This window comes from Haliotis rubra, unplaced genomic scaffold (assembly GCF_003918875.1).
Source record: "Haliotis rubra isolate DU_JTF1 unplaced genomic scaffold, ASM391887v1 Scf89, whole genome shotgun sequence".
Lineage (NCBI taxonomy): Eukaryota > Metazoa > Mollusca > Gastropoda > Lepetellida > Haliotidae > Haliotis > Haliotis rubra.
Genome location: NW_025767623.1, coordinates 993,771 through 1,010,070, shown reverse-complemented (window position 1 = coordinate 1,010,070; position 16,300 = coordinate 993,771). Strand labels below are relative to the sequence as shown.

The 16,300-nt window shown below is 44.8% G+C and overlaps 1 protein-coding gene across 3 annotated transcripts in view; it reads right to left on the bottom strand.

The window, feature by feature from the left end:
- Positions 1-2,955: 2,955 nt before the first annotated feature.
- The window catches only part of LOC124263551 (cubilin-like), a 28,269-nt gene continuing 14,924 nt past the window's right edge, over positions 2,956-16,300 (bottom strand). For 2 of the 3 annotated variants that reach the window (XM_046698211.1, XM_046698208.1), the window contains 4 exons: positions 13,546-13,642; positions 12,342-12,457; positions 4,426-4,593; positions 2,956-4,031 (listed from right to left, as the gene is read on the bottom strand). In XM_046698211.1, the coding sequence (XP_046554167.1) occupies positions 3,889-4,031; positions 4,426-4,593; positions 12,342-12,457; positions 13,546-13,642 (524 nt within the window). In that variant the 3' untranslated portion in view covers positions 2,956-3,888. The other variant, XM_046698209.1, reaches the window with a different exon arrangement.

Here is a 16,300-nt window from a genome sequence, read left to right as displayed (position 1 = left end):
GTTATGTCCCTTGGAGCTCTCTTTACGAATATCCTATCCTATAACTACTCGTGTCATTCCAGCAAGCCGGATGGAGACTCGTAACCCTCTTGTGGCTATGTTCACAACAGGGCCTTGTCTAAGAGCAAACGGACACGGAGATAAAAATAGTCTAGTATTATATCCAAGGAAAGATAACTTTGAATTTCCAAACATGGCTACTCCAAGAATATCCTATATCCTGTGGGCAAAACAGCAATACAGTCATTCCCTTCGTAGAGATGTTTCAGGGCTGAAAGTTGCTGATCCTTTAGCTCAAAGTTTATGTTTAAATTGTGCTTTGCATAGTTTAGCGAAGTTTCAAAGTTCGACGATACGGCCATTTTCATACTTGAAATATAATGCATTTTACTACGCGCGATTTGATTGGCTTGCCACGATTCTTGGCAATACTTGAAATATAATGCATTTTATTACGCGCGATTTGATTGGCTTGCCACGATTCTTGACAATACTTGAAATATAATGCATTTTACTACGCGCGATTTGATTGGCTTGCCACGATTCTTGGCGATAATGGCGTACTGTACAGATACGAATCTTCTTGTAGGTCACGGAAAGAGCCTAGTAGTTACGAATGGACAAAATGGCGGCGCAACTTGCGATTGAAACCAGTTCGGCAAACACCGACAACACCGCTTGCGACAGTTTTCGATGTACTGAGCAATTGTATACATTTATGGCAAATGTACTGTTTGGAAGCTGTTCGCCCCGAAGTTTTCAATTATCGATTTCAGGCAAGTCGTGAGGGATAAACAGTCTGTTATTGCATCAATAGGAAGCTAAAGTGAGTGCATATGCCCCAGTATATATAACATAGGCCAAAACATTGTTGAAAATGTGTGTCATTGTGAATTTAAAGACAATGCATTAAGGCGTCTTAAACGTACCGAGTTGGACATTGACAAAATGTCTATTTGGTCCAGCCTCATATACAAACATACACTCTTATAGTCATCGCCGGGGCAGTGGGGTAGCCGGACACCCTGGTTCGATTCCCCATATGGGTACAATTTGTGAAGCTTATTTCTGGTGTCACACGCCGTGATATTGCTGGAACATTGCTGGAACATTGCTAAAAGCGGCGTAAAACTAAACTCACTCATTCACTCACTACTTACCACATGAAGTATCGCGATTTGTAAAAAAAACCTTAGCTGCATGTGTTTCTATTTATGAATGAGTGAGTTTAGTTTTACGCCGTACTCAGCAATATTCCAGCTATATGGCGGCGGTCTGTAAATAATCGAGTCTGGACCAGACAACCCAGTGATCAACAGCATGAGCAGCGATCTGCGCAACTGGGAACCGATGATAAGTGTCAACCGAGTCAGCGAGCCTGACCACCTGATCCCGTGAAGATCAATATTCTAATATTCTATGATTAATATATCATAGTCCAGTTAGGTGTTGGTAGTCAGATGGCCACATGGCTTACAATAAATACTTAATATCAGTAATAAACTATAAACTAATTCACACACATACATAAATTATCCGTTTGAAAAGCTGGATGAAAACACGTGCATGGTTTTCTGAGTAAAGAGTTGCTTTGAAGTGCCATCTGAAAATATATTTATGAGACTCCCCTTCCCTCATAAATATTAAATGGCCTCTCCCTAACAACACACGTGGCTATGTCTGGTCCAGACTCGATTGTATACAGACCGCCGCCATATACCTGAGTGAGTGCGGCGTAAAACTAAACTCACTCACTCTCACGTGGCTACGAAGCCAGTTTACGCCACTTGTCCAACCTTGACACAACTAAATTTGTGTTTAGACCTCACAAAAAACAACTAGATAGAGCGTAGCTTTGGTCTGGCAATCGATATACATTATAGAGATCGATAATCGTTACCTAAACATTGATCGATTATTCAGCTTTGAGCAAAAATGCCAAAAATATCTAAAAAATAAATAAATACATTTCACATTACTTTTTTGTCTTAACACAGTCAGGTCCACCCGATCACCATTTAGCTGTCAAGATGACACTCAGTTCCACTCGATCACCATTTAGCTGTGAAGATGACACTCAGTCAGTTCCACCCGATCACCATTTAGCTTTGAAGATGACACTCAGTCAGTTCCATCCGATCACCATTTAGCTGTCAAGATGACACGCAGTCAGTTCCACCCGATCACCATTTAGCTGCCAAGATGACACTCAGTCAGTTCCGTCCGATCACCATTTAGCTGTCAAGATGACACTCAGTCAGTTCCTACCGATCACCATTTAGCTGCCAAGATGACACTCAGTCAGGTCCACCCGATCACCATTTAGTTGTCAAGATGACACTCAGTCAGGTCCACCCGATCACCATTTAGCTGCCAAGATGACACTCAGTCAGGTCCTCCCGATCACCATTTAGCTGTGAAGATGACACTCAGTCAGGTCCACCCGATCACCATTTAGCTGTGAAGATGACACTCAGTCAGGTCCACCCGATCACCATTTAGTTGTCAAGATGACACTCAGTCAGGTCCACCCGATCACCATTTAGCTGTCAAGATGACACTCAGTCAGGTCCACCCGATCACCATTAAGCTGCCAAGATGACACGCAGTCAGGTCCACCCGATCACCATTAAGCTGCCAAGATGACACTCAGTCAGGTCCACCCGATCACCATTTAGCTGTCAAGATGACACTCAGTCAGGTCCACCCGATCACCATTAAGCTGCCAAGATGACACTCAGTCAGTTCCACCCGATCACCATTTAGCTGTCAAGATGACACTCAGTCAGGTCCACCCGATCACCATTAAGCTGTCAAGATGACACTCAGTCAGGTCCACCCGATCACCATTTAGCTGCCAAGATGACACTCAGTCAGGTCCACCCGATCACCATTTAGTTCTCAAGATGACACTCAGTCAGTTCCAGCCCATCACCATTTAGCTGTCAAGATGACACTCAGTCAGGTCCACCCGATCACCATTTAGCTGCCAAGATGACACTCAGTCAGTTCCATCCGATCACCATTTAGCTGTCAAGATGACACTCAGTCAGGTCCACCCGATCACCATTTAGTTGTGAAGATGACACGCAGTCAGTTCCGCCCGATCACCATTTAGCTATGAAGATGACACTCAGTCAGTTCCACCCGATCACCATTTAGCTGTGAAGATGACGCTCAGTCAGTTCCACCCGATCACCATTTAGCTGTCAAAGTGACACTCAGTCAGTTCCACCCGATCACCATTTAGCTGCCAAGATGACACTCAGTCAGGTGCACCCGATCACCATTTAGCTGTCAAGATGACACTCAGTCAGGTCCACCCGATCACCATTTAGCTGCCAAGATGACACTCAGTCAGGTCCACCCGATCACCATTTAGCTGCCAAGACACGTGATTGTGAGAATATCTTGCCGTTTTGTAACTGAAGGATTCCTGATGTATATCACGAATCCCTGCAGTAATAAAGCCATAAGAGAATCGGAGCCCTGGGGTGGCCTTGTGGTTATAGAGTTCGCTCGTCACGCCGAAGACGAAGAGTTCGATTACACACATGGGTACAATGTGTGAAGCCCAGTTTTGGTGTCATCCGACGTGATCTTGCTGGAAACATTGGTAAAATCGACGTAAAACAATATTCATTTACTCACTACCACAAGAGAATCAGTGAGTGAGTGAGTTTGGTTTAACGCCACTTTGAGCGTCAGCATGCTGTTGGAGGAAAATGGTGCAAGGCTCATACGAGTGTCAGTGGTACGGTATGGTGCTGGCATACCTCGACATACAATCCACATTCACATCAGAACACTTTCAGGACTAATACAATTTCACAATTGTCGCCTGTACGTTTAATGGTGGCATTGTTTTTTTTGTGTTTCGTGACGCTGCTAAAACGTCCCGCCTTCAATTTCTTGTTTAGCCTGTTTGTGACGTTTACGTTGTTCGTGGATGCAGACGTAGATGACTCCGGCGACGACGAAGATCGCGATGCACGCACCTGCTATACTGCCCACTGGAGGACCACCCTCGGCTGAAAACAAGCATCAGTATCATGATACACAAGTGTATGGGTGGGTGAAGATTGTGATGCACGCACCTGGAACAAAGCCCACAGGCGGACCACCCTCGGCTGAAAACAAGCATCAGTATCATGATACACAAGTGTATGGGTGGGTGAAGATTGTGATGCACGCACCTGCTATACTGCCCTCTGGAGGACCACCCTCGGTTGAAAACAAGCATCAGTATCATGATACACAAGTGTATGGGTGGGTGAAGATGGTGATACGCGCACCTGGAACAGACCCCCCCCACCCCCCACCCCTGCTGAAAACAGAATGTCACCTTCACCTGAAGCAAGAACCGAGCATTCTGATCATTTACTAATTCTACAGTATGAGAAGGGGAAGTAACTGGCTACTTACTTCGCTGGCCGCCGGTGTTGTGTTCTGTTGAGTAAGCAATTTTGAAGCCGGATCTATTGTCGAAGGAATTACTTGTGAATCTGAGAATGAGGAATGGCCCGACACTCCGGAAATGCCCCCTGTCCTGTCCACACAAACGGCCGGATGTTTTTTCCGTGGGATAGAGTCCTGGAAGGTATTGATTTACTTATAAAAAAATTCATCAACATCCCCATGTTAGGGAGGCTATTATGTGGCTTTAGTTTTTAATATTCTGAATACATTTTGTGATGTACACCTCAGGACCTTTAGAGAATATCATATAACTTTTAGTCACATATGCGCTTCCTTGTCTTGGTTGAGTGAGTGAGTGAGTGCGTGCGTGAGTAAGTGATTTTTACATAATAAAACCATGAGGGAAATCAAATTCCGTTGGAATTCAATGGAATTGAACTTCCCATATTTTATTATCTGTTACTATTTCACACATATTGGCCACATGATCCTTTCGGTGAAACCTATGAGTAATGAAACCCTAGTTCAGACCAAGGATCATTATCGAGGCGTATCTTGAATGTGACCATCAGATCCTAGTTCGACAAAGGGCCATAACTCTTCACAACGACACAAGAACCCATTAACTTCTGGGCGCAACCAGACCCTACTTCTTGTCCAAGTCACCATTAAACTGTACCACCTTCCAGAACCCAAGGATGTTTGTGTTACCCACCATAGATGACGTACACGAAGTCACCTTAAACTATACCACCATCCAGAACCCAAGGATGTGTGTGTTACCCGCCATAGATGGCGTACACCAAGTCACCTTAAACTATACCACCATCCAGAACCCAAGGATGTTTGTGTTACCCACCATAGATGACGTACACGAAGTCACCTTAAACTATACCACCATCCAGAACCCAAGGATGTGTGTGTTACCCGCCATAGATGACGTACACCAAGTCACCTTAAACTATACCACCATCCAGAACCCAAGGATGTTTGTGTTACCCACCATAGATGACGTACACGAAGTCACCCTGAAACTGTACCACCATCCAGAACCCAAGGATGTGTGTGTTACCCGCCATAGATGACGTACACCAAGTGACCCTTAAACTATACCACAATCCAGAACCCAAGGATGTTTGTGTTACCCACCATAGATGACGTACACCAAGTCACCCTCAAACTGTACCACCATCCAGAACCCAAGGATGTGTTGTGTTACCCACCATAGATGACGTACACCAAGTCACCTTAAACTATACCACCATCCAGAACCCAAGGATGTTTTAGTGTTACCCACCATAGATGACGTACACTAAGTCACCCTGAAACTGTACCACCATCCAGAACCCAAGGATGTTTGTGTTACCCGCCATAGATGACGTACACCAAGTCACCCTTAAACTATACCACCATCCAGAACCCAAGGATGTGTGTGTTACCCGCCATAGATGACGTACACCAAGTCACCCTTAAACTATACCACCATCCAGAACCCAAGGATGTGTGTGTTACCCGCCATAGATGACGTACACCAAGTCACCTTAAACTATACCACCATCCAGAACCCAAGGATGTGTGTGTTACCCGCCATAGATGACGTACACCAAGTCACCCTTAAACTATACCACAATCCAGAACCCAAGGATGTTTGTGTTACCCACCATAGATGACGTACACCAAGTCACCCTGAAACTGTACCACCATCCAGAACCCAAGGATGTGTGTGTTACCCGCCATAGATGACGTACACCAAGTCACCTTAAACTATACCACCATCCAGAACCAAAGGATGTTTGTGTTACCCGCCATAGATGACGTACACCAAGTGACCTTAAACTATACCACAATCCAGAACCCAAGGATGTTTGTGTTACCCACCATAGATGACGTACACCAAGTCACCCTGAAACTGTACCACCATCCAGAACCCAAGGATGCTTGTGTTACCCGCCATAGATGACGTACACCAAGTCACCTTAAACTATACCACCATCCAGAACCCAAGGATGTGTGTGTTACCCGCCATAGATGACGTACACCAAGTCACCCTGAAACTGTACCACCATCCAGAACCCAAGGAGGTTTGTGTTACCCACCATAGATGACGTACACCAAGTCACCCTTAAACTTTACCACCATCCAGAACCCAAGGATGTGTGTGTTACCCGCCATAGATGACGTACACCAAGTCACCATTAAACTATACCACCATCCAAAACCCAAGGATGTTTGTGTTACCCGCCATAGATGACGTACACCAAGTCACCCTTAAACTTTACCACCAGCCAGAACCCAAGGAAGTTTGTGTTACCTACCATAGATGACGTACACCAAGTGACCCTTAAACTATACCACCATCCAGAACCCAAGGATTTTTGTGTTACCCGCCATAGATGACGTACACCAAGTCACCCTTAAACTTTACCACCATCAAGAACCCAAGGAGGTTTGTGTTACCCACCATAGATGACGTACACCAAGTCACCTTAAACTATACCACCATCCAGAACCCAAGGATGTTTGTGTTACCCGCCATAGATGACGTACACCATGTCACCCTTAAACTTTACCACCATCCAGAACCCAAGGATGTTTGTGTTACCCACCATAGATGACGTACACCAAGTCACCCTTAAACTTTACCACCACCCAGAACCCAAGGATGTTTGTGTTACCCGCCATAGATGACGTACACCAAGTCACCCTTAAACTATACCACCATCCAGAAACCAAGGATGTGTGTGTTACCCGCCATAGATGGCGTACACCAAGTCACCTTAAACTATACCACCATCCAGAACCCAAGGATGTGTGTGTTACCCGCCATAGATGGCGTACACCAAGTCACCTTAAACTATACCACCATCCAGAACCCAAGGATGTTTGTGTTACCCACCATAGATGACGTACACGAAGTCACCTTAAACTATACCACCATCCAGAACCCAAGGATGTGTGTGTTACCCGCCATAGATGACGTACACCAAGTCACCTTAAACTATACCACCATCCAGAACCCAAGGATGTTTGTGTTACCCACCATAGATGACGTACACGAAGTCACCCTGAAACTGTACCACCATCCAGAACCCAAGGATGTGTGTGTTACCCGCCATAGATGACGTACACCAAGTGACCCTTAAACTATACCACAATCCAGAACCCAAGGATGTTTGTGTTACCCACCATAGATGACGTACACCAAGTCACCCTCAAACTGTACCACCATCCAGAACCCAAGGATGTGTGTGTTACCCACCATAGATGACGTACACCAAGTCACCTTAAACTATACCACCATCCAGAACCCAAGGATGTTTGTGTTACCCACCATAGATGACGTACACTAAGTCACCCTGAAACTGTACCACCATCCAGAACCCAAGGATGTTTGTGTTACCCGCCATAGATGACGTACACCAAGTCACCCTTAAACTATACCACCATCCAGAACCCAAGGATGTGTGTGTTACCCGCCATAGATGACGTACACCAAGTCACCTTAAACTATACCACCATCCAGAACCCAAGGATGTGTGTGTTACCCGCCATAGATGACGTACACCAAGTCACCTTAAACTATACCACCATCCAGAACCCAAGGATGTGTGTGTTTACCCGCCATAGATGACGTACACCAAGTCACCCTTAAACTATACCACAATCCAGAACCCAAGGATGTTTGTGTTACCCACCATAGATGACGTACACCAAGTCACCCTGAAACTGTACCACCATCCAGAACCCAAGGATGTGTGTGTTACCCGCCATAGATGACGTACACCAAGTCACCTTAAACTATACCACCATCCAGAACCAAAGGATGTTTGTGTTACCCGCCATAGATGACGTACACCAAGTGACCTTAAACTATACCACAATCCAGAACCCAAGGATGTTTGTGTTACCCACCATAGATGACGTACACCAAGTCACCCTGAAACTGTACCACCATCCAGAACCCAAGGATGCTTGTGTTACCCGCCATAGATGACGTACACCAAGTCACCTTAAACTATACCACCATCCAGAACCCAATGATGTTTGTGTTACCCGCCATAGATGAGGTACACCAAGTCACCCTTAAACTTTACAACCATCCAGAACCCAAGGAGGTTTGTGTTACCCACCATAGATGACGTACACGAAGTCACCCTTAAACTTTACCACCATCCAGAACCCAAGGATTTTTGTGTTACCCGCCATAGATGACGTACACCAAGTCACCCTTAAACTATACCACCATCCAGAACCCAAGGATGTTTGTGTTACCCGCCATAGATGACGTACACCAAGTCACCCTGAAACTGTACCACCATCCAGAACCCAAGGAGGTTTGTGTTACCCACCATAGATGACGTACACCAAGTCACCCTTTAAACTTTACCACCATCCAGAACCCAAGGATGTGTGTGTTTACCCGCCATAGATGACGTACACCAAGTCACCATTAAACTATACCACCATCCAAAACCCAAGGATGTTTGTGTTTACCCGCCATAGATGACGTACACCAAGTCACCCTTAAACTTTTACCACCAGCCAGAACCCAAGGAAGTTTGTGTTACCTACCATAGATGACGTACACCAAGTGACCCTTAAACTATATACCACCATCCAGAACCCAAGGATTTTTGTGTTACCCGCCATAGATGACGTACACCAAGTCACTCTTAAACTTTACCTCCATCCAGAACCCAAGGAGGTTTGTGTTACCCACCATAGATGACGTACACCAAGTCACCTTAAACTATACCACCATCCAGAACCCAAGGATTTTTGTGTTACCCGCCATAGATGACGTACACCAAGTCACCCTTAAACTTTACCACCATCCAGAACCCAAGGAGGTTTGTGTTACCCACCATAGATGACGTACACCAAGTCACCTTAAACTATACCACCATCCAGAACCCAAGGATGTTTGTGTTACCCGCCATAGATGACGTACACCAAGTCACCCTTAAACTATACCACCATCCAGAAACCAAGGATGTTTGTGTTACCCGCCATAGATGACGTACACCAAGTCACCCTTAAACTATACCATCATCCAGAACCCAAGGATGTTTGTGTTACCCGCCATAGATGACGTACACCAAGTCACCCTTAAACTGTACCACCATCCAGAACCCAAGGAGGTTTGTGTTACCCACCATAGATGACGTACACCAAGTCACCTTAAACTATACCACCATCCAGAACCCAATGATGTTTGTGTTACCCGCCATAGATGACGTACACCAAGTCACCCTTAAACTTTACAACCATCCAGAACCCAAGGAGGTTTGTGTTACCCACCATAGATGACGTACACGAAGTCACCCTTAAACTTTACCACCATCCAGAACCCAAGGATTTTTGTGTTACCCGCCATAGATGACGTACACCAAGTCACCCTTAAACTATACCACCATCCAGAACCCAAGGATGTTTGTGTTACCCGCCATAGATGACGTACACCAAGTCACCCTGAAACTGTACCACCATCCAGAACCCAAGGAGGTTTGTGTTACCCACCATAGATGACGTACACCAAGTCACCTTAAACTATACCACCATCCAGAACCCAATGATGTTTGTGTTACCCACCATAGATGACGTACACCAAGTCACCCTTAAACTTTACAACCATCCAGAACCCAAGGAGGTTTGTGTTAGCCACCATAGATGACGTACACCAAGTCACCCTTAAACTGTACCACCATCCAGAACCCATGGATGTTTGTGATACCCGCCATAGATGACGTACACCAAGTCACCCTTAAACTATACCATCATCCAGAACCCAAGGATTTTTGTGTTACCCACCATAGATGACGTACACCAAGTCACCCTTAAACTGTACCACCATCCAGAACCCAAGGAGGTTTGTGTTACCCACCATAGATGACGTACACCAAGTCACCTTAAACTATACCACCATCCAGAACCCAAGGATGTTTGTGTTACCCGCCATAGATGACGTACACCAAGTCACCCTGAAACTGTACCACCATCCAGAACCCAAGGAGGTTTGTGTTACCCACCATAGATGACGTACACCAAGTCACCCTTAAACTATACCACCATCCAGAACCCAAGGATTTTTGTGTTACCCGCCATAGATGACGTACACCAAGTCACCCTTAAACTATACCACCATCCAGAACCCAAGGAGGTTTGTGTTACCCGCCATAGATGACGTACACCAAGTCACCCTTAAACTGTACCACCATCCAGAACCCATGGATGTTTGTGATACCCGCCATAGATGACGTACACCAAGTCACCCTTAAACTATACCATCATCAAGAACCCAAGGATGTTTGTGTTACCCACCATAGATGACGTACACCAAGTCACCCTTAAACTTTACCACCACCCAGAACCCAAGGATTTTTGTGTTACCCGCCATAGATGACGTACACCAAGTCACCCTTAAACTTTACCACCATCCAGAACCCAAGGATGGTGTTACCCACCACAGATGACGTACACCAAGTGACCCTTAAACTATACCACAATCCAGAACCCAAGGATGTTTGTGTTACCCGCCATAGATGACGTACACCAAGTCACCCTTAAACTTTACCACCATCCAGAACCCAAGGAGGTTTGTGTTACCCACCATAGATGACGTACACCAAGTCACCTTAAACTATACCACCATCCAGAACCCAAGGATGTTTGTGTTACCCGCCATAGATGACGTACACCATGTCACCCTTAAACTTTACCACCATCCAGAACCCAAGGATGTTTGTGTTACCCACCATAGATGACGTACACCAAGTCACCCTTAAACTTTACCACCACCCAGAACCCAAGGATTTTTGTGTTACCCGCCATAGATGACGTACACCAAGTCACCCTTAAACTATACCACCATCCAGAACCCAAGGATGTTTGTGTTACCCACCACAGATGACGTACACCAAGTCACCCTTAAACTATACCACCATCCAGAACCCATGGATGTTTGTGATACCCGCCATAGATGAGGTACACCAAGTCACCCTTAAACTATACCACCATCCAGAACCCAAGGATGTTTGTGTTACCCGCCATAGATGACGTACACCAAGTCACCCTTAAACTGTACCACCATCCAGAACCCAAGGAGGTTTGTGTTACCCACCATAGATGACGTACACCAAGTCATCTTAAACTATACCACCATCCAGAACCCAATGATGTTTGTGTTACCCGCCATAGATGACGTACACCAAGTCACCCTTAAACTTTACAACCATCCAGAACCCAAGGAGGTTTGTGTTACCCACCATAGATGACGTACACGAAGCCACCCTTAAACTTTACCACCATCCAGAACCCAAGGATTTTTGTGTTACCCGCCATAGATGACGTACACCAAGTCACCCTTAAACTATACCACCATCCAGAACCCAAGGAGGTTTGTGTTACCCACCATAGATGACGTACACCAAGTCACCCTTAAACTGTACCACCATCCAGAACCCATGGATGTTTGTGTTACCCACCATAGATGACGTACACCAAGTCACCCTTAAACTTTACCACCATCCAGAACCCAAGGATTTTTGTGTTACCCGCCATAGATGACGTACACCAAGTGACCCTTAAACTATACCACCATCCAGAACCCATGGATGTTTGTGTTACCCGCCATAGATGACGTACACCAAGTCACCCTTAAACTATACCACCATCCAGAACCCATGGATGTTTGTGTTACCCACCATAGATGACGTACACCATGTCACCCTTAAACTATACCACCATCCAGAACCCAAGGATGTGTGTGTTACCCACCATAGATGACGTACACCAAGTCACCCTTAAACTTTACCACCGTCCAGTACCCAAGGATGTTTGTGTTACCCACCGTAGATGACGTACACCAAGTCACCCTTAAACTTTACCACCGTCCAGTACCCAAGGATGTTTGTGTTACCCACCGTAGATGATGTACACCAAGTCACTGCAGTCGTTGGGGAGGTCGGACTTGACCACGTTGATAAGGACGACGTAGTTGATCCTGGGAGCTGAGATCCTCCAGGTGCAGTCGTTGTTGCTGCCAACAAAGAAGAAACACAATATGTACACGGTCGTGGCCAAGACTGAATGAGTGAGTGAGTGAGTGAGTTTTACGTCACTTTTAGCAATATCACGGCTTGGGACACCAGAAATGGGCTTCATACATTGTACCCATGTGGGGTATCGAACCCGTGTCTTCGGCGTGATGAGCGAACGCTTTAACCACTGGGCTACCCCACTGTCCACTGTGAAGGTAACACCACTGGCACAAAATAGTTTGCATATCACGTGAGCACATGTAAATACGGGTTACAAATGACCTTCAGTAACCCATGTTTGTCGTAAGAGGCGACTAACGGCATCAGGAGGTCAGGTTCACTGACCAGATTGACACATTTCATCGTATCCCAAATGCATAGGTCGATGCTCATGATGTTGTTCACTGGAATGTCTGGTCCAGGCTGAATTATCTACGCATCGCCGCCATATAGCTGGAATACTGCTGAGAGCGGTGGTAAACAACAAACCAACAAAGGAGAATCTGGATTTGAACCGGTAATCATAGGTTCCTGGAAACCTTAAGGTATGCAACTCAGTAAACTGTAATGCGAGCTGACAGACTCGTCCATTTCCGTAACCTGAAAGAAGAGTCGAACCCCTCTCGTAGCCATTTACTGAACTTGACTCTGTCTGAGCGCAAAAGCGCAGAGAGAAAGAAATAGTCTAGGCGCCGAACTATTTTCAAGGGCATGTAACTCGAGTTTACTTCGAAAACAAACATGGCATCCACGCCAAGGAAATTACCTCAAGGGGTATGTTTAGCATGCTTGAATACTTTCCTACGCTATAATGTTAATACATCCTGGTTATAAAAATTCAGAAACCCAGGAAGAAAATGCAATAATTAAAATATACTTGAAGTGTTCGGGAAAAAATTATGCAAGCCGAAATAAAACATATTTCAACTAACTATTTTGACCAAATTTCTTCTCTACATACGCGCATTCTGATTGGCTGGGGGAATATTTCTCCCGGACATGGCTACGAGATGGGTACGAGTCTTCTTTCAGGTTACGGAAAGGGACGAGTAGTTACGAATGAGAGAGTACAGGTGTCGGTACTTACACAGAGTAAGGGCCAGGGAAATTTGGAGAGCTAAGATATTTCGTCACATCCGCTGAAGCTTTCAGGTCGACAAGGCCCGGTTTGCACTTGGACGCGCCTGAACAGGAATCATGGTCAGTGGTAATAAATCACGTGATGTTACATGATATCCATGTAAGATAATTCCAATAATAACTGGACCTTTTTAAATCCTGGATCCAATGTTTTTTCTAACAAAAAAATGATTAATATATTTAACAGCTTGAGGTCTCTTCTAAATCAGGTCTTAGTTCTCACTATCCTGAAAACGAAACAAATAATTTCTTTTTAATTGAAAAAAAGTCCCAGTGAGGTGAGAGATTCCGCCGGAGGAATTCTAGACTTGCTTTATTAGGACTTTACCATTGCAGAAAGGGCTTTACCAGTGCAGAAAGGGCTTTACCATTGCAGAAAGGGCTTTGCTGAAGGTAGTATCTCACAGTCCCCGAACCGCATTATTTCTCCCTTCTGTCCAGCCAACCTCGCCAGGCTAAAGTTCTAAATGAAGCAAGTCTAGATTTCCTCTGGTTCATTTTCTGAATCTCCCTCCTCAATGGGGCTCCTTTTCAATTTAAAATGAATTATTTGTTTCTACCAAAGTTATATATATTCAGTGACTAAGCATTATCATAGACTGAATGGACTGACTGACTGAGTTTGGTTTTTACGCCGTGATTCCAGCAACATCACGACGGGGACACCAGAAATGGGCTTCACACATTGTACCCATGTGGGAATTCGAACCCGGGTCTTCGGCGTGACGAGCCAACGCTTTAACCACTAGGCTACCCCACCGCCCCTTGAATGGAACTGTGAGACAGATTATCGCTACCGCTGAACAAAGTCCTGAGGAGATTCTATTACGGGTCACGTATGAATGACGTTTTATGCAACTAAGCAGCGCGTCGGTTGCCATATGTTGGAAGTGATATCGGAATCCGTTTGCTAGTAATGCAAGCTCGATAAACCTCACATACAATACTCTGAAAGAGTTACAGGCTGTACGACTGATAACGTAAAAATATCTAAATTCTGCAGCATTGACAGGACACACATTTGAACGGAAGAATTAACATATCCCACAGGAAGCACTGTCATACGATAATGGCTATCTAGTAGACATCCCAGAATGTTCTTTTGTTTACGATTAAACCTTTCAACCAACAACTTTGTTGGAAAGGAAGTCTCAAATTTTAGAGAAATACCCTATACGTCGAGAAAGCTGCATTCTGATTGGCTGACATCCACTTCTTGTTCGTCATTTCATTGGTCATCAAAGTTTGCAAAACATCGTGCTGACGTACCCCGTTATAGTAAGTCATAAGATCTTTGTTTAGCGGAAGCAAAAACTAAGAGATGATTTTCAATGGATTGATTTGAAATGACAAGGCCAAAATGAGTCGATGAAAAAGATATTTAATATCGACTTCACGTTTTTCAAAGTTCCCAGATATCATTCTGACGAGACATATGGATGTTCTAAGATCTTTGTTGGTAGCAGTGAGTGAGTCAACGTTGCCTAAACCGCATCAACAATACTGCGTTTAGCGGTAGCAAAACATAAGATATCCTTTTCCTGACGTTGGTATGAAATGACAACGAAGTCGATCGACACCAACGATCCATCCAAATACACTGAATCGAGTGAAACTATAGTTTCCGGTGAATGCAGATACGTTTAGTGGTGAGGTGAAATGGGGTTTAAAGTCGCACTTAAGAATATTCCACTCATATGACGACGTGCTTGCGTGTGTATATGTATGGCAGTTTGTACTAACCCAGACATAAGCTGGTTTTATAGTGCTAGTTCACCGAGATACCATGCCGCAGTTAAGCATGAATTCCCTACTCAGACACATTATACTGACTCCGAGCCGACCAGTCCTTGATGTACCCGAGCGCCAGGCAGGGACCAACACGTACCATATTTTAACGTCTTTTGGTATGACGCGGGTTTGGATCGAACCCGCGACCCTCCGCTCTCCGGGCGGACACTCTAACCACTACACCACGGGGTGATACGTTTAGAAATACACTCATAAGCACATATACACTCATTATCCCCCGCAACGCGTTTTGCGGGGGGTATTAAAATGGACTCCGTCCGTCCGTGTGTCCGTGCACATTCATTTTCTCCGAAGCAGAACATTAAAACTGTTCAATATCTTCACCAAACTTGGCACATAGATAGGTCTAGTGGTGAACTGGTGCCTCTTGAAATTCTGAATCAAATTTTTTTTTTTAAGTTTCCATGGCAACAAATTTGACTTTGACTGAAATTGGTGGTAGTGCTCTTTTCCAGAGCAGAACTTAAAAACCGTTTACAATTTCTTCACCAAACTTGGCACATAGATAGGTCTGGTGGTGAACTGGTGCCTTTTGGTAGTTTTTGGAATTCTGAATAAAATGTTCTTTTGCGTTTCCATGGCAATAAGTTTGACTTCGACTGAATTTGGCGGCAGTGCTCTTTTCCGGGGGAGAACTTTAAAACTATAAATATTTGTTCACCAAATCTGGCACATAGGTAGGTGTACTTGTGCCTTTTGGTAGATTTGGAATTCTGAATAAAATATTTTTTGGGGTTTCCATGGCAACAAATTTGACTTCGACTGAATTTAGTGGTAGTGCTCCTTTCTGGAGCAGAAATTAAAAACCTTCCAATACTCACCTTCCATCTTGCTATATACACGCCAAAACATTTGACATAATCATAACTAAGAGCATCCTAACTAATCAT